Below are 26120 nucleotides of genomic sequence, written 5' to 3'. Positions count from 1 at the left end.
CTCTCTTTGCCTCTGTCATGGCAAACTTAAAGGTTATGTGTTCAAGATGGCAGTTAAGCTGCTGAAATTTGGGGTATTTGTCTGTTGTGGCAGCATAGCCTAGCTTATCCTGACTAATATAGCTTGCCATGCATTCTGCTAGAAAAACCTGAAGGCATCTCTCAGCTAGCTATAGTGGGCTTAATCCACAGGTGTATTGCTCCCTGCTCAAGAAAGAGCCTTAAAGATGCCTTAAGATTTCTTATAATTTGGTGCATACTCTTTCCTCATTATTCTGGAAAATGCATGAAGTTCAAAGGAAGATGGTCCTGTGGGACACATGGATTTAATGGAGACAGGGGCTTGGCGTGCTCAGGCCCAGGCAACAGTGCCTCCACGTTCAGGGACCAGACCACACGGGTCCCTGGCTGGACCTCAGCTAGTCTCTGCTGGACCTGGCTGCTGGCTTACTCATGGGGGTCCTTCCCTGAGCCGCCTCCTTTTTGAGCTGCTGTTACTGCTACTGACTCAGCGTTGAACCTGCAACTTTCCTCATCTCCTAGTCATGTGGGCTGACTGATGAAAGAAGCATTGCAGCTGCAGCATGTAATTGAGGCATTGCTATTTGAGCCCTTAGTGCATGTTAGGGTAGATACATATTTGTGAGCTGGCTCACTACGTTACTGGCTGTATGTTGTTAGTTACTGGGACAAAATGTGTTTTCAGTTCCCAGAAGTCAACTTACAAACATATCTTTTGGAATACAAATTATAAACTATTTTTTAAAGCCCCCATGTATCAGGCTTTGAGACAGGTGCTGTTTAACTCCTGGTCAAATAATATAGGTGGGCATGACTGAACTTCTGCAAAGCAAGCTGGAAAACTTCTTGTTTCCCAACACCTTGAACAGGTTGTGAGCTATTGAGTGTGACGGGGCTTGGCAAAAATGCCTGCCGGTTGTTGGGGCTTGGTTGGTGATGCGGAGTTGCAGAGCAGAAGGGAGTTGAGCAGTGGACCTTGTCAGGAAGCAGAGTTCACTCAGGAATTGGAGTCTGCGAGAGGGCAGCCCAGGGGCCAGGCAGAATTGGACATGGCTGTGGAAGGGAGACAGAAGGTGGAGAGAAGCAGGAACATTAGATGTAAATGATTCTTTTCTTAAATCTTTTTTAATTATGGAAAATTTCAAGCATGCACATTACCTAGCTTCAACGATTATTAACAGTCTGTCATCTTCTTCTTTACCTCTGCCCACCCCATACTTGATTATTATACTTTTAGTCATTTTCAATGTAAAATGTATACATCGGAGTGTGCCTATCTTAGCTTTACAACTTTGAGAAATGACTAAACCCGTGTAACCAAACCCTATCACAGTATAGTTTCCATCTGCCTGGAAAGTTCCCTCATGTCCTGTCCCACTCATTCCCCTCTCCACTCCCGTTCCTGGCCCCAGGCAAGGAATGATTTGCTGTCACTGTAGATTAGATTTGCATTTTCTAGAGTTTTGTATCAATGGATTCTTCAGTGTCTGACATCCTTCGCTCAGCATGATGCTTTTGCGATTCATCCCTATGGTTGTGTATATCAGTAGTTTGTTCCTTTTTAATGCGAAGTACTATTCCATTGCATGAATATACTACAGCTGGGTTATCCATTCTGTTGAGGGACGTTTGAGTTGTTCCCAGTTTGGGGCTATTATAAATAAAGCTGCTGTGAACATTTGTATATAGGCCTTTTTTTGTGGGCACATGTTTTATTCCTCTTAGGTAAATATGTAGAAATGGAATGGCTGAGTCAAAGTTAGGTGTATGTTAAACTATGTAAGAAACTTGCAGAACCTTTTTCCAAAGTGGTTGTACCATTTTATATTCCTAGCATCAATGTGCAAGAGTTCTGGTGGCTTTGTGTCCTTGCCAACACTTTGTATTATCTAGCTTTTCAAGTTTGGCCTTGCCAGTAGAGGGTAGAGTGGTTTCTCATTATGGTTTTAATTCACCTTTCCCTGACGGTTAATGATGATGAGCACTGTTGCATGTGCTCTTTGGCCATGCACATGTCTTCCTTTGTTCAAGCCATTTACCCATTTAATTGGATTGTCATCCTATTATCGAGAGGAGTTTTTTTATATGTTCTGGATTCAAGTCCTTTGTCAGCAGTGTATTTTGTGAACATTTGCTCCCAGACTGTGGCTTGCTGATTCATCTACTTCCTGGTGACTTTCAATGAGCAGGAAACTTTAATTTTGATGAAGTCTAATTTCAGATATCTTTCTGTTAAAGTTGCCGTCTGTGTCCTCCCTAAGAAATCTTTGCTTATTTCCAGGTGGTGGTGTACAGATAATCTTCTATGTGTTCTTGTAAAAGCTTTATAGTTTTAGCCTTTACATTGAGGTCTGATTCATCTCAAATTAAGTTTGATGCAGGTGACTTTTGACAAAGTCAAGCCTGGTACCTTGCCTCAAACATCTGGGGGACGGTCTTGCCCCAGGACGAGTCTCCATGTACTTTGAGTTAGTTGGCAGGACCACAGCTGCCTCCCTTTCTTCTCACCCTCCAGGAAAGTACAGGAAGTGCAGGTTGTCCTTTAGGTGAATTGCCTTTCGGCCCTCTGGAGTAAAAACTCCCCAAGCCAATCCATGATGAAACTTCACCACCATGTGTTCCATCCTTGTGTCCCACTGTCCTTGGTAATACAAGTGGCAGAGGGGAAAGGACATTGGCTTTACGGATCAGGTTTCAATTTCTGCCCAGTCATGTGTTGGCTGTGTGACCTCAGATAACTTACTTAAAATCTCTGAGCTTCATTTAAAAAATTCTGTAGGTAGAGATTCAAGCACATGGCCCTGAACTTACTTAGTGCTCAATAAATATCGGTCCCCTGTGCCTTCCCCTTCCTCTTGCTCCCACCAGGAAACAGACCAGAACCTCAGGATGGAAGGAAATGTGCTTTGTGAAATAGTAAAGACTCAGGGCTTGAATCCTCTGGACAATCATCGTGTAGTGGGGTCACATTATACTCCTGCAGTTGGTCAAAAAAAAAAAAAAATTCCAAAGCTTTGAGGTTGGAGATTCCATCCTAACTCCATTCCTGGCCCTGTGTTGAAGAATGGAGGTGAGGAAAAGGCAGAAAACTCTGCTTAGATATACTCTTTATTTTTTCTTTTTGTTGAGTCATAGCATATATACAGAAAAGGGTATAATCTTAAGTGTACTGCTCTCGGAGTTTTCACAAACTGTACCCGCCATGTAACCCAGCAACTGGATCAAAAAGTGAACGCCAACAGCACCCCAGAGTGTCATCACTTCTGTTTTCCAGCCTGGCCAAGAGTAGCAACTATCCTGATTTCTCATCAGCCTTGATTAGCTTTTCCTGTTTCTGTGCTTTTTATAAATGGAATAGTACAGTTTGTAGCTTTTAGTGCCCGGCTCCTTTCATGCACCGTTATGTTTGTGGCATTCCTCTGTATTGTTAATACAGCAATAATTTGTTCCCTTTCATTTCTATATAGTATTTTATTCTAGGAATATACCACAGTTTGTTTTCTCTGAACATTTGAGTAGTTTCCAGTTTGAGACTATTATGAGCAGTGCTACTGCTAAGAATATTCTAGTACTTGTTTTTTTTCTTTTTGTAAAACAGCTTTATGGAGATGTAATTTCCCTTGAAAATGTACAATTCAGTGGTTTTTAGTGTCTCTGCAGAGTTGCGCAGCCATCACCACAATCTGATTTCAGGCCGCTTTTCTTACCCCTCAGAAGAACCCTGTACCTATCAGCAGTTGTTCCCCCTTCCAGCCGCCTGGCCCCTGACCCAGGCAACCGTTACTCTGCTTTCTGTCTATAGATTTGCTTAGTCATGGAAGTGGAATCATAGGATATGTGGTCTTTGGTGATTGACTTCTTTCATTCATGTTTTCAAGGGTGATCCGTGCTGTTGTATATATCAGTACTTCATTCCTTTTTTATTGCTGAATAATATTCTGTTGTATGGATATAGCGCATTGTATTTATCCATTCGTCAGTTGATGGACATTGGGATTGTTTCTAATTGTGGCTCTTGTGAATAATGCTACAAGTTTTTATGTGGACATACGTTTGCATTTTTCTTGGGTATGTACCTAGGGGTGGAGTTTCTGGGTCATATGATAACTCTATGTTTAACCTTCTTTAAAAAAATTTTTTACTGTGATTAAGAAAAATATGAAATCTACCATCTTAACCATTTCTAAGCGTATAGTTCAGTATGTTAAGTACATTCACGTCGTTTTGTAACCAATCTCCAGAACTTTTTCGTCTTGCAAAACTGAAACTCTTGTACACATTAAACAACAACTTCCCATTTCTCCCCGCCCACCCTGCTCCTGGCAGTCACCATTCCACTTTCTCTTTCTATGACTTTGACTCCTCTAGATACCTCATGTAAGTGGAATCATTCAGTATTTGTTTTTTGTGTCTGGCTTTTTTCATTTAGCATAATGTCTTCAAGGTTCATCCATGTTGTAGTATGTGTCAGAATTTCCTTTTTAGGGTTGAATAATATTCCACTCTACGGATATGCTACATTTTGTTTATCCACTCATCCATCAATGGACAACTTGGGTTGCATCTGCCTTATATTTAACCTTTTGAGGAACTGCTTTCCAAAAAACTATTTTCCAAAGCAGCTGCGCCATTTTATATTCCCACCAGCAGTGTATGAGAGTTCCAATTTCATCACATGCTCAGCAACACTTGTTGTCTTTTTTTTATTATAGCCATCTCAGTGGGTTTAAAGTGGTATCTCATTGTGATTTTGATTTGCATTTCCCTGATGACTAAGAATGTTGAACATCTTTTCCTGTGTTTATTGGTCATTTGTATATCTTCTTTGAGAAATGTCTATTCAAATTCTTTGCCTTTTTTTTAGTTGGGTTATTTGCCATCTTATTATTGAGTTGTGAGACTTCTTTAGGTATTCTGGAGAGAGATCCCTTGTCAGATATGTGATTTGCAAATATTTTCTCCCATTCTTTGGTTATACTTTTTTTTTTGCTGAGGAAGATTCACCCTGAGCTAACATCTGTTGCCAATCTTTTTTCTTCTTCTTCTTCTTCCCAACCCCCCCCAGTACATAGTTCTATATTCTAGTTGTAGGTTCTTCTTGTTGTGCTATGTGGGCTGCTGCCTCAGCATGGCTTGATGCGTAGTACTAGGTCTGCGTCCAGGATCTGAACTGGCAAAACCCTGGACTGCCAAAGCAGAGCATGCGAACTTAACCACTCGGCTGTGGGGACAGACCCAATCTTCCTCTTTTTATTTGAGGAAGATTCACCCTGAGCTAACATCTGTGCCAGTCTTCCTCTGTTTTGTATATGGGTCACCACCACAACATGGCTGCCAACGAGTGGTGAAGTCTGCGCCCAGGAACCAAACCCAGGCCGCTGAGGTGGAGTACGCCAAACTTAACCACTAGGCCATGGGGCTGGCCCCTTGATGCTGTTCTTTAACACACACAAGTTTTTAAATTTATTTTTTTTTAAAGATTGGCACCTGAGCTAACAACTGTTGCCAATCTTCTTTTTTATTTTTTTCTGCTTTATCCTCCCAAACCCCCCCATACATAGTTGTATATCTTAGTTGCAGGTCCTTCTAGTTGTGGGATGTGGGACGCTGCCGCAACGTGGCCTGACGAGCGGTGCCATGTCTGCGCCCAGGATCCGAACCCTGGGCCGCCACAGCGGAGCACGCGAACTTAACCACTCGGCCATGGAGCCAGCCCCACAAGTTTTTAATTTTGATGAAGTCCGATGTATCTGTTTTTTTCTTTTATCCCATCTATGCTATTTCCCCTAAATTTTTTCTAGTTTCTTATTTCTCTTTACAGTGTTTCTTTATTTCAGTTATCAGCAAGCTACAGCCTGCAACTTGCTGCCTTTATTTAGTAAATAAAGTTTTATTGGAACACATCCATTCGTCTATGGCTGCTTTCAGCCTGCAATGGCAGAGATTGTGTGGCACACAAAGCTGAAAATATTTACTATCTGGCCCCTTATAGAAAAAGTTTGATCACTTCTGCTATGTAAATGTAAGCACATATGAGTATCCATTCTTATTCAAAATGTACCAGACCAAATATGCTGTTATACACCTTGGTTTTGTCCATTAACAGTTTAGCCTGGACACCTTTCCAAATTAGAACATGGGAAGCTTTCTTATTCTTTTTTATAGCTGGATAGTACTTCATTGGGTGGATGTATCATTATTTATTTTACCAATCCCTTTTTAAGGGACTCTTGGATGTATTTTTTTAGCTACTAAGCTGCAATGAATAACTGTGCACATGTGCTATTTAATACCTGTGTGGTGAATTTGTGGTTAGGTACTCAGGAGTGGCATTTATGTATAAAAGAATAAGGGCACCTATAAATTGGTAGATAGTGTCAGATTCCTATGGGTGGGTTATACTATTTTGCATGTTGTCTTTCTTTACAGTCTCATTAACAAAACAAATTGCCAATCTTCTGGACTCTTGTTAATCTGATAGTTGAGAGATGGGATCTCAATTAGTTTTAGCTTGTATTTCTCTTATTCTGTGTGAAGCTGAGCATATTTCTCTTTTTTCTAAGAGCTATTTATGATTCCCCCCCCCCCCCGCTGCCCTTTTTTTCCTTTTAGTTATGGGTCTTTGGGAGAGGGTTTGGATTTCTAGGAGATCTTTCTGTATGTGGGCATAACTCCTCTGTCTTTTTTCTCTCTGTTGTTCATACTCGATAATTTCTACTGAACTATCTTTAAGTTCACTGACCCTTCTGTCATCTCCATTCTTCTTGTGAGCCCATCTAGTGAGTTTTTTATTTTGGTTATTTTATTTTTCATTCCTGAAATTTCCATTTGGTTCTTCTCTATTTGTTGAGACTTTCTGTTTTTTCCATGCTTTTCAGGAGTGTTTGCCCTTACTTCTTGGAGAACTTTTATAATAACTGCTTTAAAGTCATTGTCAGATAATTCTGATGTTGGAGTCATCTGGTCAATGGAGTCTGTTGATTGTCCTTTCCCATGTGAGCTTAAACTTTTCTTCTTCTTTGAATGCCAAGTAATTTTGAATTGTAACCTGAACATTTTAAATATTACATTATGAGAGTCTGGGCCTTGTTTATATCCTATGGAGTCTGTTGATATTTTTGCTTTAGCAGGCAGCTGGCCTAGTTGGTTCAGGCTGCCAAGTTCTGTTTCAGTTGTGGTGTCAGTTCTGATTTCAAAGCCTTTTCAGTGCTGTCCGGTTTTGTACTTTCTGGTTTACTGGGGCTCCCCTTTTCACTCTGATGACCAGAAAGCTGAGACCTTAGTTATCTCACTCTGCCTCACACTTGCCACAACTGTGCCCATGTCTGAGGCTGGGGGTGCAGAGAGAGAAAAAAACAATGGAGATTCACCACTACACCCCTTGGGACCACAGCTCCTCCGGTTAGAGCAAAAGGTTCCCCTCTCTGAGTTCCAGGAACCTATAGGCCTCCCACTGCCACTGACTATCTTTGCTGTCATCGCTGTGGGATGGCAGGGTTCCTGGGAGTCCAAGAGAACAGAGAAGAAAAAAAGCGGAGGATTTCCCTCACTCTCTCTGAGCATTAAAAGGCCTCTTTCCTGCTTTTTGAGCTAGAACTAGAGGGCTTGAGGGCTTCTCCTGGTACTCTCTCTGTCCACACCCAACACCCACTTCTGGGTTTCAGGCTGCCTTTAGTCCGTGCTGGAAGAGAACGGGGGAAAATGGGAAACTTGCTGTTGGTTTGGTGATGCTTTGAAATCTGGTCATCTTCTCCAGTCTGTTGCTACCACTTACTTTTCATACTCCTAAAATAGCTATTCCATCCATTCTGTCTAATTTTTATATCTACTTTCAAGGAGATATTCCATCTTACTTGGAACCAGGACTCAAACTTGTGCCATTAAATTTTGAGATATTTTGCCATGCAGCAATAGTAACCAGAATGTGATAAAATATCTCTGCATCTTATTGATCAAGCTTACCAATAAGCAAAAATATCCTCAATGCCAGCTGCATTGCATCAGGCCAGTTCTGTCTATACAAGATGCTCTATATGACTGTCAAGGTTGGAAGCAAAAGAAATAGAATAAATGGAACCAAAGGAAATGGAGTGGTTGATATCATGAAAGTGCTTGATTGGCCTGCAATGTATTCTTCCAAATGTTTTGGTTGTGAGCTGAGAGCAAAGACCATTTTGATGTTTAAATGACTGCTGGATTGTAATTGGATCTCACAAGGCTAAAGTTTCAAGACTTTGTTGGATGGGTTCATTAAAAAATGTGTTCTTTGTCCTGAGAATGAGAATCCTGCATCCACAATATTTGTCCTTACTAAGTAATTTTTATAAAGCATGTGAGGCATTCTTGATGCAAGCATAAACTCTGCCCATTCATTCTCAAAGAACCACCCAAGAAAAAGGAAATTGGTACATTAAAAAAAAAAAGAAAGAAAAGGAAGTTAGAAGGAATAAGGACTAAGAAAAATGAGTCGCTACCGCCATGACCAAATGAACTCAGTTCCCCTCCGCAGGCTACGGGGTGGACACCACTCAGGAAGCTTAGAGCACAGAATGAGTGAAATCAGCGGTCATGCAAAAGTCCTGGCACCTCGTGATGATCTTGAAGGAGCAGTTGATTTTATTAGGAAAAAGAAAGTGGGGATTATTTTGAAGTAAAGGTAAAAACCATGGGTCCTCTTGGGTTGACTAATGGCCATTTTAATGAGACAATTAGAGAACAAATTAAGGAAGGCAGGGGCCATTTCCTACAATTTTGTTACTATAACAGAAAAGCTCCGTGGTACCCTCTTCACAGTTTGCAGTGCATAGTAGCTGTACATCAGGCTCTCCTCATCTCTAAAATTGCTCACATCTTGGAGGCAATGTATGACACAGACCTTTTAGAAGAAGAGGTCATTGTCTGCTGGTCAGAGAAGCCTCCTAAGAAATATGTCTCAAAAAAAAACCTTGCCGAAGAGAGTCATGTCAAAGCTGATCCCTTTATAAAAGGGCTGAAGGAAGCTGAAAAGGAACCTTCCGGTGATGAAGATGAAAATATTGAGATGATGTATTCAAGGGCTGCCAGGGAACCCAGAACTGGCACTGTGAGGTGTGACGTCATGGATTCTGGCGGTGATATTGATACCATGTGAAGTGATGAGCACACCCTAGCTCGCAGTATAATGCTGCACTTTTTTTTTTTGCCATGTTAGCTGGAAGAGCAACATATACATTCGAAAGCTAAAGAGACTTAAATCATGCTATCCTTTATATCACAAATATTTCATTGTGAGTAGTCTGAAATTAAGCCCAATGAGCCCATTCACTTCAGTGAGTAAACATCGTTTGCTTATACATGGCATGTTTCTTTTTTTGTTTTTGTGAGCTCAGGGCCAATCTTCCTCTTTTGGCTTGAGGAAGATCGTCCCTGAGCTAACATCTGTGCCAGTCTTCCTCTGCTTTGTATGTGGGACACCACCACAGCATGGCTTCATGAGCCGTGTATAGGTCCAGGCCCAGATCCAAACCTGTGAACCCTGGGCCTCTGAAGCAGAGTGCACGAATTTAACCACTACACCACCAGGCCGTCCTATGGCATGTTTCTTTTGAAAAAATTGATAGTGGACACATCTCGATCATACTTAAAGAGCTATAAAATTTTATTTTTTGGTGATTCTTATGAAAAAGATACTGGAAAGGAAAAGATAGGGGACCAGATATAGGTTCCTGATTTCCCCACTCTTCCCCACCGCCCTTTTCCAGTTGAACCTTGATAGTCCAAGCAACTAGTACCCATCCCATGTGGTACTTGGTAAGAATTTTTTGACCTCCTGACACTGAATTGGTAGGTTGTCTCCTTATGAGACTGGAAAATTGGATTTAAGTGACACTTCACAACATTCTTTCCATGGACCTGTCCTCAAGGTTGTTGGCCGTGAGCTGCAGTGGATGAATTAAGATCTAAATTGTGGTAGAAGTTAGTAGAGGTGCCTCCTGTCCAGTAAATCTGGGCTCTGTTGTTTTTAGGTAGATTTTGGATGGCCAAGGTTCCCGTAAATCCAATCAGATTTTTTAAAAAATGTCTTTGGCAGGAAAATTATTCTAAAATCTAGTTCTTTTCATTTAGATGCAACTCGTCTTACATTCATTATTTCTTTTTTTCTGCTGGGAGTGGGATAGATTTATAGATAACCTGGAATATATTTAAAGGCCTGCATGAGCCAGTACAATCACAGAATTACTGTATGGTAAATCATTTGCCATCATACATTTCATTGACTAATGCTTTGCTTTGGAAATCAGATACTTCTTTTTCTTTAGTTTTTTAATTGATGTAACGTTGGTTTATAACAAATTTCAGATGTACATCATTATATTTTGATTTCTGTGTAGACTACCTCATGTTCACCACCCAAAGATTAATTATCATCCATCACTGTATCCATGTGCCTATCTCTTTCGCCCTCTTCCCTCTCCCCTTCCCCTCTGGTTGACTACCAGTCTAATCTATGTATCTATGTGTGTGTTTGTTGTTGTTGTTGTTTTTCTCTTCTACTTATGAGTGAGATCATACAGTATTTGACTTTCTCTGTCTGACTTATTTCACTAGCATGATACCCTCAAGCTCCATCCATGTTGTCACAAATGGCAAGATTTCATCTTTTTTATAGCTGAGTAGTATTCCATTGTGTGTGTATATATGTGTGTATATGTGTGTGTGTGTGTGTATACGTATACACCACATCTTTATTCATTCATCCCTTGATGGACACCTAGGTTGCTTCCATGTCTTGGCTGTTGTGAATAATGCTGCAATGATCATAGGGGTGCGTGTATCTTTACACATTCGTGGTTTTGTGTTCTTTGGATAAATACCCAGCAGTGGAATAGCTGGGTCATATGGTAGTTCTATTCTTAATTTTTTGAAGAAATCAGATACTTTTAAACCACACTAGAAAATTATAGTTTTGCTTATTACTTAAGAAACATTTCACAAAAATGCTCAAGATAGTGTTCAAAAGTTTTTAATGAGCTTAAAACCCTATACATCCTTCTTTCTTATTTCATATTAGCATGTAGTGAGATAATTGTAATTGGTTCTTAAATCGTTTGAAGGGCACTTCAATTTTAAATTTAGACACTTTCCTGCTAAGAGTAGATTTTAACGGGAGCCTTGGCTTTTTGCAGTCTTGGATGAGGTATCACTTCTTAAGGTTCATTAAAGCAAGGTGGGTAGCTGGTGTGTGTGGTCCCCCATCAAGGAGGCAGGCTTTAGGCTTTTTCCCTGAGGCTGGCCTGCGTCAGAACTGGAGGGTCATGTTGCTGGGAGCACAGGGTGCATTTGTGAGTGAAAACCTGAATTTTCTCTCTCCATTTTTATCTGTGATCTGTTTGCCTAACGTTTAGCTGGATAAGTAAACTGTTTTGCCCCCAGGTGGCTCCATTTCAGAAATTGAGTCAGGAGAGTAGTAAGCCTCATCTGGGCCCTGGAGAGCACAGAACCTGGCTGAGTTTGAGCCCTGACTCTGTCGTGCCCTAGCTGCGTGACCTTGGGCGAATGTGTTACCCTCTTAACGCTTCATTTCCCCCCCTACAAAGTGGAGCCAATGCCTGCCCTGCCTGCCTCACAGAGTGTTTCTGAAATTCAGCGAGATGTCCGTGGAAGTGTTTTGTAAATGGCAAAGCAAGTGAGCATTGTGACGATTGCAGCTTTTAGGTGATTTATGATGTCTTCAGGGAAAAAAACCCTTGATTCCTCATATATAATAAAAATTCTAATCTGATGTTTTGTCATATTTAACATTTATGAATCTACTAAATTACTGTCTTAGAAGTTCTAAAGATAAGCTGGTTGAATATTGTGGTATAAATCCTCAAAGTAAACTTAATCGACTGGCCTGAGTGACAGATGTCAGGCAAAATGTCAACTTTGGGTTTGAGACAATTTTCTTATTTAACATGAATTACTTGGAATTTTTTTGCAGTAGCAATATCAATCTGTCCTGTTCTAATTAGTCACTGAAAGGTCTCTATCCCAACCCTTGGTGGAGCCATGGAGGGGCTCCTTAGAGGAAGTGCTAAGGCCACTGTGTAGGTCCCAGCACAGGACGTTGAGAAGGCCGAGGAAAGAAGGAACTCCGTGTCACCAGATTAAAATTTAACCTACTCGGTGACAGCTACTCCACCAAGTTGCAGCTTTCCTATGAAAATGGCCTTTGGGACTTGAGGGCTGCTATCCATCCCTGTCCTCTGCCCCTTCCAACCCCTCTCCTTTGTTGCCCTCTGTTTACTTTGTTTGCTTTATTAACTAATTGTAGCAGTCTCCGTGGCCTTGAAATTACCATCTGTGTTGCCACCTCTTAATCTCATCACTAGGAAGCACATTCTCTTTAATTTGAGTAGGTAATAGGGTCCAGGGAACGATCGTATAGGCAGAATGTCTAATTTATTCAGCTGCAGTATGATTTTTGACTCCAAGCGAATGTCTATGGGGAACGTTTATCCATTTGAGATAAATTAACCAGGCTGGGTTGTAAAGTGTTTCCTCAGCATTTACATTTGTCCTTTCTTGAGCAACAACCTCTAAAGGGTGAATTTGGATATGATAGTCTCCTATCTAAACTCATGATTATTTCTTTAAAATTTTAGGTGAGACACTGATTCTATGGTTATTTATTTCTTTCTTTGAGTTCCTATTTTTTAGCAATACATTCTGAAATATTTGGGGATGAAATGATATGCCTGGGACTTGCTTCAAAATAATATGGAAGGCAGTGGTGTGGATGACAGTAGAGATGAAGCAAGGCTGGCTGAGTTGATAATTATTGAGGGAGGTGAGGGGATATGGGGGTTCCAGTATACTATTCTGTCTACTTTTATATATATTTGTAATTTTCCATAATAAACATTAAAAAATACCCCAAACTACCATAGGTTTCCCCATTGCCTCAAGGTAGAGTCCAGCCATCTTAACATGGCCTTCAGACCCCTTCACTGCCTGGCACCTACTAACCCTTCCAGGTTCATCTTCTCAGGTGTCCTGGTCCCATGACATGATTTGCAATGGCCCCAACACTTACACTCCATCTTACCTCTGGCCCTTTGCACTTGCTGTCTTCTCTTCGTACAATGCTCTTTTCTTCCCTTTCCATCCCCCTCATCCTTACCCTGATTTGCCTGCCTAGCTCTTATGGACCCTCAGGTCCCAGACAACATCACTTCCTCTGGGCCTCCCCTGATGGCCCTTCCCCCGAGTGTGGGTGAGGAACCTTCCCAGGGGTGCCTCTGTCACCGTTCCCCTCACTTTAGCCCTCCTGATCGTGATTCTCATCACTGCTTCCTTCCCGTCACCCCCATTGTATTACACATTTTTTTGAGGAAAGGGATTATGCCTTGTTCACGCTTCTATCCCTCGTATCAGCCCAATGCCTGGCATATAGCCGACAGTGCATAAATTAGAGAATAGAAGGCCCACTCAGGGCTTGTTGATGCTCGGCCCGGTCTCCCGGTGCCTCTGCACAGAGCCAGCGGTATCGGGTGCTGACGTGGCTTCTGCCTGCCTTCTTGTTTCTTCGCGCCCCTGTTCACCTCTCCTCTTTTCTGTTTCATTGGGATTTTCAGTGACTTCCTATGAGTCACAGCACTGCAAGCAGAAGGTTGGACATTACTTTCTAAAAGTCTCTGCTGCACGTGGTGGCAAAAGTCCAATCAAACTTGGAGCTCTTCTACTCTCTCCAATACGTTTAAACATGCTCTTTATTGGTGCTCCCTATTTTGAATAAGATCTCCCTAGGACACCGCTCCAGGGGCATTTGATCTACATCGTCAGATTGATGGTGGACATGTGAAACAGGAGCATGGTGCAGGAATGTTCCTTACAGTAGTTTGAAAAAGGAAAAAAATGTACAAAATGTCTATAGACAGGATGGATAAAGAAATTGCCATCTAGCCATCCTATAATGGAATGCTATGCTGAACTGAAAATGCATGAACCAGAGCTCGACATACAAATTGGCTGTATCACGCCAAAAAAACATCAGGCCAAAGAGTACATACAGTATGATGCTATTTATATAATGTTCAAAGACATGCAAAACTAAACAATATACTATTTAGGAATTAAAACATTATAATAATATGTAATATGCATATGCATGTGTATGCAGGGAAGTGATAAATACAGAGATGAGGGTAGAGGTGTTCTCTGGACAGAAGGGAGGAGATATGAGTAGGGAAAGGCATGTGGGGCTCTGACAGTACAGATAATGCTCTGTGTCTTGGGCTACATGCTTTTTCATTCATTATACTTTATACTTCATATATAAGCTAAATATATTCTTTGGATGTGATATATTTCCTAATAAAAATAACATTAAAAGTCCACCAGCAGGGGCCAGCCCCGTGGCCTAGTAGTTAGGTTCAGCATGCTCCACTTCAGTGGCCTGAGTACAGTTTCTGGGCACGGACCTACACCAGTTGTCAGTGGCAGTGCTGTGGCAGTGACCCACCTACAAAATAGAGGAAGATTGGCAACAGTGTTTGCTCAGGGCCAATCTTCCTCAGCAAAAACAAAAAAAAAAACAAAAAAAAAGAAAAAAAAAACACCCCCACCAGCAATTTTTAAGTGAGGCTGTGTTCCCAGCACTTTGAAGAAGAAAGACTTTTTGTTTTTGGGGGTTTTTTTTTCCATTCTTGTTGCTTTTCTTCCACAGTTCATAGGGTAATTTTAATCAAATCATTCCTCACTTCTGCTCAGATGTTGCAGTGGTGGACATGAGTGATGTCTCCAGACAGCCTTCACTTTTCTACCATCTTGGAGTCCGTGAAAGCTTCGACATGGCCAATAATGTGATCCTGTACCATGACACCGACCCTGACACTGCTCTTTCATTGAAGGTAAAGGGTATTGTTCGCCTTCTCCTGAATACTTCATTTTGGAAAGCAGTATTATATGTTCAGTTGAAATATATGTGTAGCCTGCTGGTGGGAATGTAAATTGGTGCAGCTGCTATGCAAAATAGTATGGAGGTTCCTCAAAAAATTAAGAATAGAACTACCATATGATCCAGCTATTCCTCTTCTGGCTATTTATCTGAAGAATACAAAAACACTAATTTGAAAAGATACATGCACCACTGTGTTCAGTACAGCATTTTTCACAATAGCCAAGATATAGAAACAACCAGAGTGCCTGTTGACAGATGAATGGATAAATAAGATGTGGTACGTGTGTGTGTGTGTGTGTGTGTGTGTGTATGTATGTATGTGTATGTGTGTATGTATATATGTATATGTACAAGGAAGGAGAGGGGAGGGGAAGGGGGAGGTGGAGGGAGGGCGAAATGGGTAAAGGGTGTCAGTTGTATGGTGGGAGAAAGAAACTAGATTTTCGTGGTGAGCATGCTGTAGTGTATACAGAAGTCGAATTATAATGTTGTACACGTGAAACTTATGTAATGTTATAAACCATTGTTAGCTCAGTTTTAAAAAATGCACGTGTAGCAAAGGAGGTTGGAGAAAAACAGTAAAGATTTGTTTGTGTAGTTGCTTCCCTCCCACCCCAGGTTCTAGCTCACACAGATGAATTCCTGGCTACTGTGTGAGCATGTGTTCTACACGTGTGTATTTGCAGGCAACTTGAATGTCTCCAGGCTCCTTAGGGAAGCAAAGGCAAAAACTCCGGTTAGCTTCCGTTGAAACAAACACACCACCCTGAATCCTTTAATGGGCAATTTGATCCAAACCTACACATTAAGAAAAATCAGTTTTCAGCTTGGATAATAATATGAAGACATTTAAAAGTTACCAGAATGGGAAGAAACTTTAGCACAGATAAATTTTAGCACATAATCAGTATTTAATGTTATCTCCCCCCAGTTTAAAGCAGAGCAAAACTGAAAACTTGTGTGTTCATGCACAACTCAGTAATTATTGAGAATTTTTAAATGTATTTTTGCAAGTTTTCTACAAGCTTTTTTGGATAACATAGTACTTTAAAAAAATGCTCATATTCATAAAATGTGATTATATAAGGTGAGTTATTACAAAATTGAGCTAATATTAATATAGTTTAATATCTTAACATTAGTCAGAAGGTTCTGGTCTGTGTAAATCATTTCAGGAATAAAAGATTAGTTTGTTTACAACAATCTTACTCAACCTTGACTGCACTTTAGAATCTTTGGAGAGCTTGTAAATATCCCACTACCCAGGCTACACCCCACACCAGTTACATCACAATCTCTAGGGGATTTTTTTAACCTCCTAAATGTGCAGCCACCGGTGAGAACCAGTGGTTCAGAGTTAGCCTTCTCGGACATCATTTCTAAATGTCCAGCTCCCTTAGCATTAAAAATCGCTAGTGTATAAGTAGCACAATTTTGTGATGGCAAAGTTGGACATTTTTGTTTGTGTTTCTTGAGATTTAATATTAACCAGATTTTTCCGGGTTCTGTAATAATTTGGGCTTATTTCCTGGTAGAAATACTACCTGCTTCACATGTGTAACCTGTACATGTTCTATACCACATACGCTTTACATGGATGTGTACTCTGTAATTATAGCACGGAACTGTGTTTCAGGAAGTCATTCACGTGACAGTGAAAGAAGAAACTGTTTCATTGTTACACTTTATACTGTGGAATAGTTTCCCAAAAGGCTATAAACCAATCTAAATCACTTTAGATATTTAGATATTGATTTTTTTCTCTTAGTGATTTTTCACTGAAGTAGTTATGCTTAGAAATAGTTAGCATTAGAAACTATGAAAGGGTAGATTATTAAGGTGTATTTTCACGAGAAACATGAAATTAGAATGTATTTTTTTCCAGTTCAATACATTTTTTTCCTCAACTGCGCCTTAGTGAACTCCTCTGGAAGGTCGCGTGACCTAGATACGTTTTAATTTTTAATGATATGGAAAAATATTTCCTAAAATGGAAATGGGTAGTCAGTTATATCTGATGCCAGAAGAAGCAATCTGCACTTGTCATCAGAAAATAGAAATCTCAGAACATATGAAACATGTTTTACGGGGCAGCTGTTTAATTATGTTTTCTTTTCTTGGCAAATGTTGGCTTACAATGCATGAATGATACAGTCGAGGGCTGCATAACCATTATACTAAGTTAACTGACTAAGGGGATTGTCATTGAATTTGAAAATTCTAGACAATTATAACGAGGTGAAAGGAATCCTACCAGCAAAGCCCCTTCTGTAGGACGGCTGACGGGGAGGTGGCCTGCAGCCTTCACATTGATAGGTCAAGAAATAGTTCCAGACCTGAGGATACCACAGTGCCTCCCATGCACTTCCTTGCCGTCCCTGCCATTCTTCACTGGGAAGGCAGAGTGCAGGGCATTTAGAGCCCCAAACTTGAATCTCAGATAGCTTTGGACAAAATCATTGCCACTGCTATGGGAAAATCCTTATAACCATATGCCCCTCGGTAGTTCCAACGCTAACCAATTATGATAAATTTTCCTTAGAACATGAGTTTTACAATTCTTATCCTATTTAAAGGCTTTTTTCGAGGGGAGGTTTCAGATGATTAACTCTTGCTCTAAGGTGGGTGCTGGATGATGGGTGGCGGGACAAAGTGGCTGCTGGTGCTTATGGAAATTAGCTGTTTTGAAAAAAAAACTATATTCATCGTATCATTTCTTTTTCTTTTCAGGATATGGTAACTCAAAAAAACACAGTGAGTATTATATTTTCAAATTTTCACTTTGTAATTGTAAATGCATAAAATGCTTGCCTGAAAATCCCACAGATAGCAAAGTGATTTCTCATTGTTCCTGCTGGTTGTGTTCCTAACAGGGACAGCTATCCCTCAAGCTGTCAGCTAGCTTAGGCCTCACTTAGCCGTCCAGGGTGTGAGGCGGAAGGCAAGGTCAGGAAAGTGTACTTGTTCTTTGTTATACACTAGGACTTTGAGCCTAGAACCTTCTGGCTGTCTCCTTCTGAGCTGGGTCAGTGTCCCTGTGGACCACCAAGATTCTTTTTGCTGGAACCAGTACCTGCGTACTTCCCCCAGAGTATCCCCAACGATGGAGAAACATGAACTCATACCCCAGTTAATACAGGGGCCTAGCCTGAAGTTCCCTGCCATGAGCTGAATAGACACGGGAGGGAATTCCACTTCCTTCTGTCCCCCTTATGTGCTAAAGTCTCCCCATTTGGCTTAAAAGTTCCTGCAAGACACAGTGATAACGCTGTGTTGATTTGAATTGTATGATGAAATCCCCTCCCTAAAAATTCTGTTGCCATTCCACTGCATACCCTCCCTTCTGGTACCTTCTTCCTCCTCTAAACACCCAGGAATTCCTTCACATTCTTGGTAATTCTACTTATACTATGGCACCATTCTCCCTGGGTTGGTTGGTTGTTTGTTTTTTAGGAATGAACTTATTCTAAAGAATTTGGTAACTAATTTCTCTGCTATATTTGGCGTTACTTTAGAATTCTGTACCCAATGCTGGTTGTCATGCTTGATGGAGTGTGAAAATTTAGAGCATTCAGGAGAGCAAAGTAAAGGACCAGAGGTGGCTGGAAGAGTAGAAAACAGTATCTAAGGGGAAAGGTTGCAGGGAAATGAACCTTGGGAGGTAATGTTCATGGTCATTTTCAAATGTTATCCCCTTTTGGAAAGTAGGGAGACAGTTACTTGTTCTATTCCAGATGGCACGAAAATAGGGTGAACTCAAAAAAGGTCGATATCAGCAGAATGGACATCTCTCAACTAATGGTGATTAAAGATTGAAATAGCCTGTCACAGTAAATCAGAGGACTTTTAAGGAGAGTTTGCTTACGACTCCTCTGTCTGGATTGGGGTAATACTGCTTGGAAGCAAGGGTCTGGATTGTGTAACTCCAGAGGTTTCAAGAGAGAAACTGATGCAACGATGGGTCTGTGATAAGTGGACAGCTTATTTTAAAAAAAAGAGATGCAGGGGCTGGCCCCGTGGCCGAGTGGTTAAGTTCGCGCGCTCCACTGCAGGCGGCCCAGTGTTTCGTTGGTTCGAATCCTGGGCACGGACATGGCACTGCTCATCAAACCACGCTGAGGCAGTGTCCCACATGCCACAACTAGAATGACCCACAACGAAGAATATACAACTATGTACTGGGGGGCTTTGGGGAGAAAAAGGAAAAAAAATAAAATCTTTAAAAAAAAAAAAAAGAGATGCAACATAGTCCCAGTTGGTGAATTATGAAGTCCTGTGAGGCAGATGTAGAGAGTGAGTGCTGCACACTGAACATGCAGCTGGATGCTTGAGGTGATTTATGAATATATGGAAACCAAGATGCTTTGAGATCTCTGTTTTCAGGGAGCCATTTTATGTTTCTAGAATTATGCCTGATGATGTATTGAACTTGGCCTCATTTGGTAGAAGGATAGTGTAATAGGGTTCTCCAGAGAAACAGAACCAATAGGAGATATATATGGAGAGAGAGGGAGAGGGAGATGGAAATATTTCTTATGAGGAATTACCTCATGTAATTATGGAGGCTGAGAAGTCCCACGATCTGCCGTCTGCAAGCTGGAGACCCAAGAAAGCCGGTGGTGTAATTCGGTCCAAGTCTGGAGGCCTGAGAACCAGAGGAGCCAATGGTGTAATTCCCAGGATCAGAGAAAATGAGATGAGATGTCCCAGCTCAGCAGTTAGACAGGAAAACGGGGGCAAATTCCTCCCTCCTCCGTCTCTTGTTCTGTTCAGGCCTCAGCAGGTTAAATGATGCCCACCCACAGTGGGCAGGGCGATCTACTTCAGTGGGTCCACTGACTCAAATGCTAATCTCATCTGGAAACACCCTCACAGACACACCCAGAAATAATGTTTAATCTGGACACCCCGTGGTCAGTCCCGTTGATGCATAAAATTAACCGTCACAGATAGGCACATTCGCTTCGGTTTCTAGGAGCAGTTGATTTGCAGGGTTGTAAAGGATGGGAAGCCAATCTCTAGGCTTCAGGCTGGACCAGACCTGCAGCCATTCTGGGCTCTTCTGTTCTTTGGAAACACAGTATTAGCTTTTGTGCTCACCTCTGTTTTAGATGATGCTCATATTCTCATGTTCTGGGTTTTAATTTTTTTAAAAAACTCTTTATTTAGGTATAATTTACATACCATGAAATTCACCTATGTGCACTCGACTCAATGATTTTTAATAAATAAGTGTGCAGCCATCACCAAAATACAGTTTTAGAGCATTTCTACCACTCCCAAAAATACCCATTTGCGGACAATCCCTGTTCTTACTCCCAGCCCCAAGCAACCACCAATTATGTCTTAGAGATTTTACCTTTTTAGGACTTTGTCTATAAATTGGACCCTACAATAACGTGACCTTTTGTGCCTGGCTTCTTTTACTTAGCATGATGTTTTTGAGGTTCATTCATGATGTAGCATGCATCAGTGGTTCTTTGTTTTTATTGCTGAATAGCGTTCTGTTGTATGGATATTCCACGTTTTATTTGTCTCTTCCCCAGTTGATGGACATGTGAATCGTTTCCGCTTTTTGGTTATTATGAATGATGCTGCTATGAACAGTCAAGTACATGTCTTTGTGCGGAAACATGTCTTCATCCCTCTGGGATAGATGCCTAGGAGTAGAATTGCTAGATCATATGGTAAATATATTTTTAACTTTTTAAGAAACTACCAAAATGATATCCTAAATGGCTTTGCCATTTTACGTTCCCACCAGCAACGAGGTCTAGTTTCTTCACATCCTCACCAATACTGGGTATTGTCTGTCTCCTTATTATATCCATTTCAGTGAGTGAAAAGTGGTGTCTCATCATGGTTTTGCGTTTCCTTCATGACTAGTGATGTTGAGCGTGCTCTCATGTGCTTATTAGCCCTTCAGAGTCTTCTTTGGTGAAATATCTATACGAATCTTTTGCTCATTTTTAATTTTTTTTATCTTATTATGGAGTTGTAAGAGTTCTTTGTATATTTTGGAAGCAAGGCCCTTCTCAGAGACTTTATCAATTATTTCTTTTGTGGATCGTGCTTTTGGTGTTGTATCTAAGTCTAACCCGAGGTCACAAAGAATTACTCCTGTGTTTTCTTTTCAAAAGTTTTATAGTTTTGCCTCTTATGTTTATCTCTGATCCATTTTGAGTTAATTTTTGTGTCTGGTGTGAGGTAGGGGTCCAACTTCTTTCTTTTCCATGTGAATATCCAGTTGTCCCAGCACCATTTCTTAAAAGGACTGTTCTTTCCCCATTGAATTGTCTTGGCACCATTGTCAAAATCAACTGATCGTGAATGTGAAGATTTGTTTCTGAACTTTCAGTTCCATTCCGTTGATCTGTATGTTTACCCGTGTGCCAGTTCCACACTGTTTTGGTTGTTGTAGCTGTCTAGTAAGTTTTGAAATTAGGAGATCTGGTTCCCTGAACTTTTTCTTTTTCAGTATTGTTTTGGCCATTTGGGGCCACTGGCAATTCCATGTGAATTTGAGAATCGGCTTTTCTATTTGCAGAAAAAGGTCATTGGAATTTTGATAGGGATTGCATTGTATCTGTATGTCACTTGGGTGGTATTGACATTTTAACAGTATTAAGTCTTTCAACCCAAGAACACAGGATGTCTTTCCATTTATTTACGTCCTCTTTAATTTCTTCAGCAATGTTTTGTAGTTTTCAATGTACAAGTCTTTCACTTTCTTGGTTAAGTTTATTCCTTGATATTTTATTCTTTTGGATGCTCTTGTAAATGAAATTGTTTTCTTAATTTCTTTTTCAGGATTTTTTTAAAAAAATTTCATAAAAACCTTTAACACTTACCACATTTTACTTCATAATTCAGTATTTGAGTTAAAAATGTAATTCAGTTTTTGATCAGAGTTCCATAAAAATGACTTTACATGTATTATTTTCATGTGTTTTAATTCTTATGCTATTTTCTACTGCTATAGAGATAACAAAGATAGCCACTTTTAGCATTTAGCACTTCAGAAAATATGTTTATATGATGAAAGATCAAGGCTGTGCCTTTATGAAAGCAGGAGTGAAAATATAGCCAACCCCAAGAGACTATTTTATCTATTAAACCTTGGAACTTCCTGGTAGTTTATTAGTGTACATAGTCCACAGGTATTCTTTAACTTCATTTGTTTTAATTTTCCTTTTCAAAAATAACCATGGCTTCAAAGTTATGGTATATTTCACAGGTTGATTTCCCCCTGGAAGTAGACCCTGAGATTGAGTTTAGTATACTGGAGATTTATTCAGGAGTGCCCTTGGGATCAATGCTGAGGAAGAGGAGGGAAGGAAGCAGGACTGGGTAGGGAGAGAAGTCAAGCTGGTGTGTAGGCTCAATGACAGTCTTGGCTGACCCCATGGAGAGCTCTGGTGCTAGAATGGCCTTTCTGAGTTGTTCAGAGTTGGGATGAGATGGCCAAGCCTTTATGCTCTTGCATCCATCCCTCTCTGGAAGGAGTGTGACCTTGGGTGAGTGCTCTCTGCAACTGAGGCAGTTCCAATAGGGGCTGACAGCTGCAGTGCTCCTAGCAGCTGGGGCAACATGCCCTTTCTTGAAGAGTGCCCGAGTGTCCACCACATTATAATCATTTCATTCAAGGAATAAGCAAATCGTACAGACCCCAAGACTAAGGAATGTATCTATAAGGGTGAAAGGCACAAAAATAATTTCTTCCATTGAATTGGTGGGTATCTGGAAGCTATATGGAGCCTCACTGGAGAGGAAACATGAGGACATATACCTTCCCTGTCCCCCAGGAAAATTACTAGGAGAAGATGAGATATGCTACTCAGTACTTGTAGAAGGAATTGTTAAAAGTACACTAGACATTATTTTCATTTGTCATGTCCTAAAGCAAAAGTTCATGGTCAGTTTTTGAAAAGCGGAGTCAAATTTCCAAGCTAGGATCATGTTATTAAAAAACACCTTATTAAAAACTAATCTGGTTCTTGGCCTCTGAACTAGGTATGTTTTTTTTTTTTCTAGAAAGCCAATGAAATTTAAGAGAAACTCATTGTTCCCATCAAAATAGTTATCTCTGTAATCCCAGTAAATTGGAAATTCTTTGAGAAACAGACATTGGCAATATCGGGCATGTTGTCTACAATGTTAGAAATCTTTTACCTGGTTTTACAAGCATATTTAGACCTTGAGTTTGGAGTAACAGAATTTCTCCTGGTCTTTCCCTCTTGCCTTTCTCAATTCTTCAGTTTGTTATAGCTTGGGATCCAAAATTATCAAAGATGATATAGATTGCTTAGGGACACTGTGGTAAAAAGACAATTTTTTTTCTCCTTTCTATATCCTTTGGGTTTTCTGAGTTCAAAATCAGAATTTCTATCACGTTTATTAATAAAGAACCAATTTCAAACAAGAAGGCTAGGTCTCATAGTAGATGGAGAGAGAAAGTTTTATTTTACACGTTAGAATATACACATTTATTTTACAAATTTGTAATTTATGTGAAAACCTCTGCCCTTTGAATATTTATTTCATTTGTGTACCCATTTCTTATTATTTCTACCTCATCTTAAATTCGCTGTTCAGATCTTTTTGTCTTTTTTTTGCCGCATGTCTCTGGTCTTGTATTCTCTTTTAAATTGGAGTACTGTGGAGGTGCGAACCACGAAACTTTTCTCAGTACCTCATGAATATCCTAGGACTAATGTCACATTTCACAGGGCCAATGTCAAAACCAAAATATAAATATTTAATTCTGCCTACCAACTGAGTAAATCTTTGGTGTCCCATGATGCCCATTTATTTTTCTTTAAATTGAGATACAGGTTTCCCCTGCTATCCGAAAGCATAGCATTCCTATGAAATTTGCCTTTCTTAAGGCAAAATGGCATAAAGCAAAGAAGCAATTACCAATAACTTATATGGAAAATTTTTGAGCACTCCCAGACCCCAAAAGTAGCCTATGAAATCATACCAAATAACACACAAAACCTAAAAAAACCCCAACATATAGTAAAAGCAGGAATGATATGATAAATACACAGCCTATATAAAGTAGAAATAGTGTACATACAGTGTAGTGTCACTTACCGGAATCGGGGAAGACAGCACACTGGAAGGCCGGGAGGTGATGGTGGTAGTGATGGTGTGTTAGGCTGAGTCTTCAGAGGTTGGAGTGGAAAAAGGTACAAGAGACTGGGCGTAGGAGCTGGAGGAAGAGGGTCATCTATTAACATCTCATTGTCGTCTGAATCCATCAGCACAGGCGGGTCACTAACGTCAACACCTTCTTCTATGCCTGCCTGCCTCGATGTCAAAGATCAAGGTTCGTCATCTGCTGTGGCTGATGTGGAAGACTTGAAATATGACAGTATGCTTGACTGCTTAGCCTCTCTAATGGCCCACTGCAAAACAAATGCTGAACGCAATTTTCGCTTTTATTCATAAAAGCAAAAATCTTCCTTTGATTTCTTTTAGTTAGCGAAAAGAGGTACTAATTGTAGGTCTTTCAGAAAAGTGGAGTGACGTAAAGCAGACTTCTGGATGGGAGGGGGGACCCTGTATCATTCACATACCATAAAAGTTACCATTCGCCGGTCTATGTTGGATATTTTGTGTATCATGGCTTGCTTTATTTGAGGATATTTCAGAATTAAGCTGGAATGGCAGTTAGTGACAAGAATCCTGGGAAGGGAAAGTGGAAGGACATGAGATTTGTCTGGCTCTGTGGTCATCTGTGGGCCAGTTAGTTAACCTTGCTGGGTCTCAGTTTCCTCCTCTATAAAATGAGATGATTAATGCAGTGACTACTGAGATTCGTGCCAGCTCTGAAATAATCCTATGACTTTGTGATAGCCATTCAGTTGTTTGAACAAAGCTGAGGGACTATTGCAGTAGCTTAGTTGGCGCTACATGGCGTGTTTCCAGCGGGGTTATCTTCATTTACCTTTAAGTGGCACAATAGCCTGATTATCTAGTTGAAATTGTTATTCAGCTTCTGTATATTTGTCCTTTTATGACCAGATAAATATAGAAAAGTAGCAACATAGAATGCTATTTGCATTGATCTTAACAAAAAAAATGCTGCATTTTCCTGATGTGCATATGTGCTGATTTAAAAAATTCTTTAACTGACTAGATAAAGAATTCTATCTATCAGGCTTAAACCTTGTAATAATTTTTTTGGAGCAGCGCCCAACTTGGATTTTCTTCCTCAATAAATTGATTTTGTCACACGTGGTCATGTTAAATAATTTTTTGAAAATTATTGTCTCATGTTTGTTCATTTACTCCCTGAAGTTTCTTGGGAACAATTTTCTGTGCTTTTTTAGTTGCAGTTTTCACAAAGGATTCGCAACTCTTTTGCATTACAAGACACAAGCTTCGAAGTACCACATTCTGCCAGCAATCAAGATAGGCGTTCTTCCACAAGTGCTCAGAGATCCATTTATCTTGGGTAGTACTGAGCCACCTTCCATCTGCCTTAGATTTCCCCCCTTCTTCTGGCTAAGCCATTTGTTGGCTGATTAAATGTTTGTATCATTATAAAAAATTGTTCTCTGGAAGGTCAAGCTGAAAGTCTCATTACAAAGTCTATGGGGATCAATTCTTACACATTTTATTTGCTCTGAATAATTAGTTTATAAAACTTATGCCATTATTATTCAACTTTGCCACCTGCTGCCAGCCATAAATAAAATAAGTGCTAGTGTAATGAGGCCCCTTCACTTGTGTTCCTGTCCTGGCCTTCCTGGACCCTTGGCCTTGCATAGGGTGTCTGCAGAGGAACCAGCTGAGGGGCAAGTCCTAGGCGTCCTTGGTTAGCGGCCATGATTGAGCCCAATGGACAATTAGGTTGAGACCTCAACACGCTCCGCTTTCCTGGGCTGTCCCGGAGACTGCAGGCGGCTGTTTGTGGATGGAAGTCACACTGTTATTCATAGAACTCTTCATATGTGAAGCCCACTGAACGAACTCTCGTGTTTTAGGGCTGCAGGTAGGATGTTCTATGTGAAAGATTTGCTGAGAGTCCAGAGTATGGGCTCTTAGATTTTGGGGGGCCAGGGGACCCCTTTGTCAGTCTGAAAGTGCCTATGCACCCCTTCTCAGAGTATATCTTAAGATGCTTAAATACAAAAGATTACAAAGGAGACCATTTATACTGAAAC

The 26120-nt window shown here is 40.5% G+C and overlaps 1 protein-coding gene and 1 pseudogene across 1 annotated transcript in view; both read left to right on the top strand.

The window, feature by feature from the left end:
* The window catches only part of MAP3K15 (mitogen-activated protein kinase kinase kinase 15), a 123153-nt gene that overhangs the window by 5745 nt on the left and 91288 nt on the right, over positions 1 to 26120 (top strand). The window contains exons 2-3 of the mRNA XM_070604218.1: positions 14754 to 14893; positions 17674 to 17697. Of these exons, the coding sequence (XP_070460319.1) occupies positions 14754 to 14893; positions 17674 to 17697 (164 nt within the window). The remainder of the gene's footprint in view (positions 1 to 14753; positions 14894 to 17673; positions 17698 to 26120) is intronic.
* On the top strand, positions 8045 to 9150 carry LOC139081094 (eukaryotic translation initiation factor 5 pseudogene; annotated as a pseudogene).

Source organism: Equus przewalskii, chromosome X (genome assembly GCF_037783145.1).
Source record: "Equus przewalskii isolate Varuska chromosome X, EquPr2, whole genome shotgun sequence".
Lineage (NCBI taxonomy): Eukaryota > Metazoa > Chordata > Mammalia > Perissodactyla > Equidae > Equus > Equus przewalskii.
This window is presented reverse-complemented; position numbering and strand designations above follow the sequence as displayed.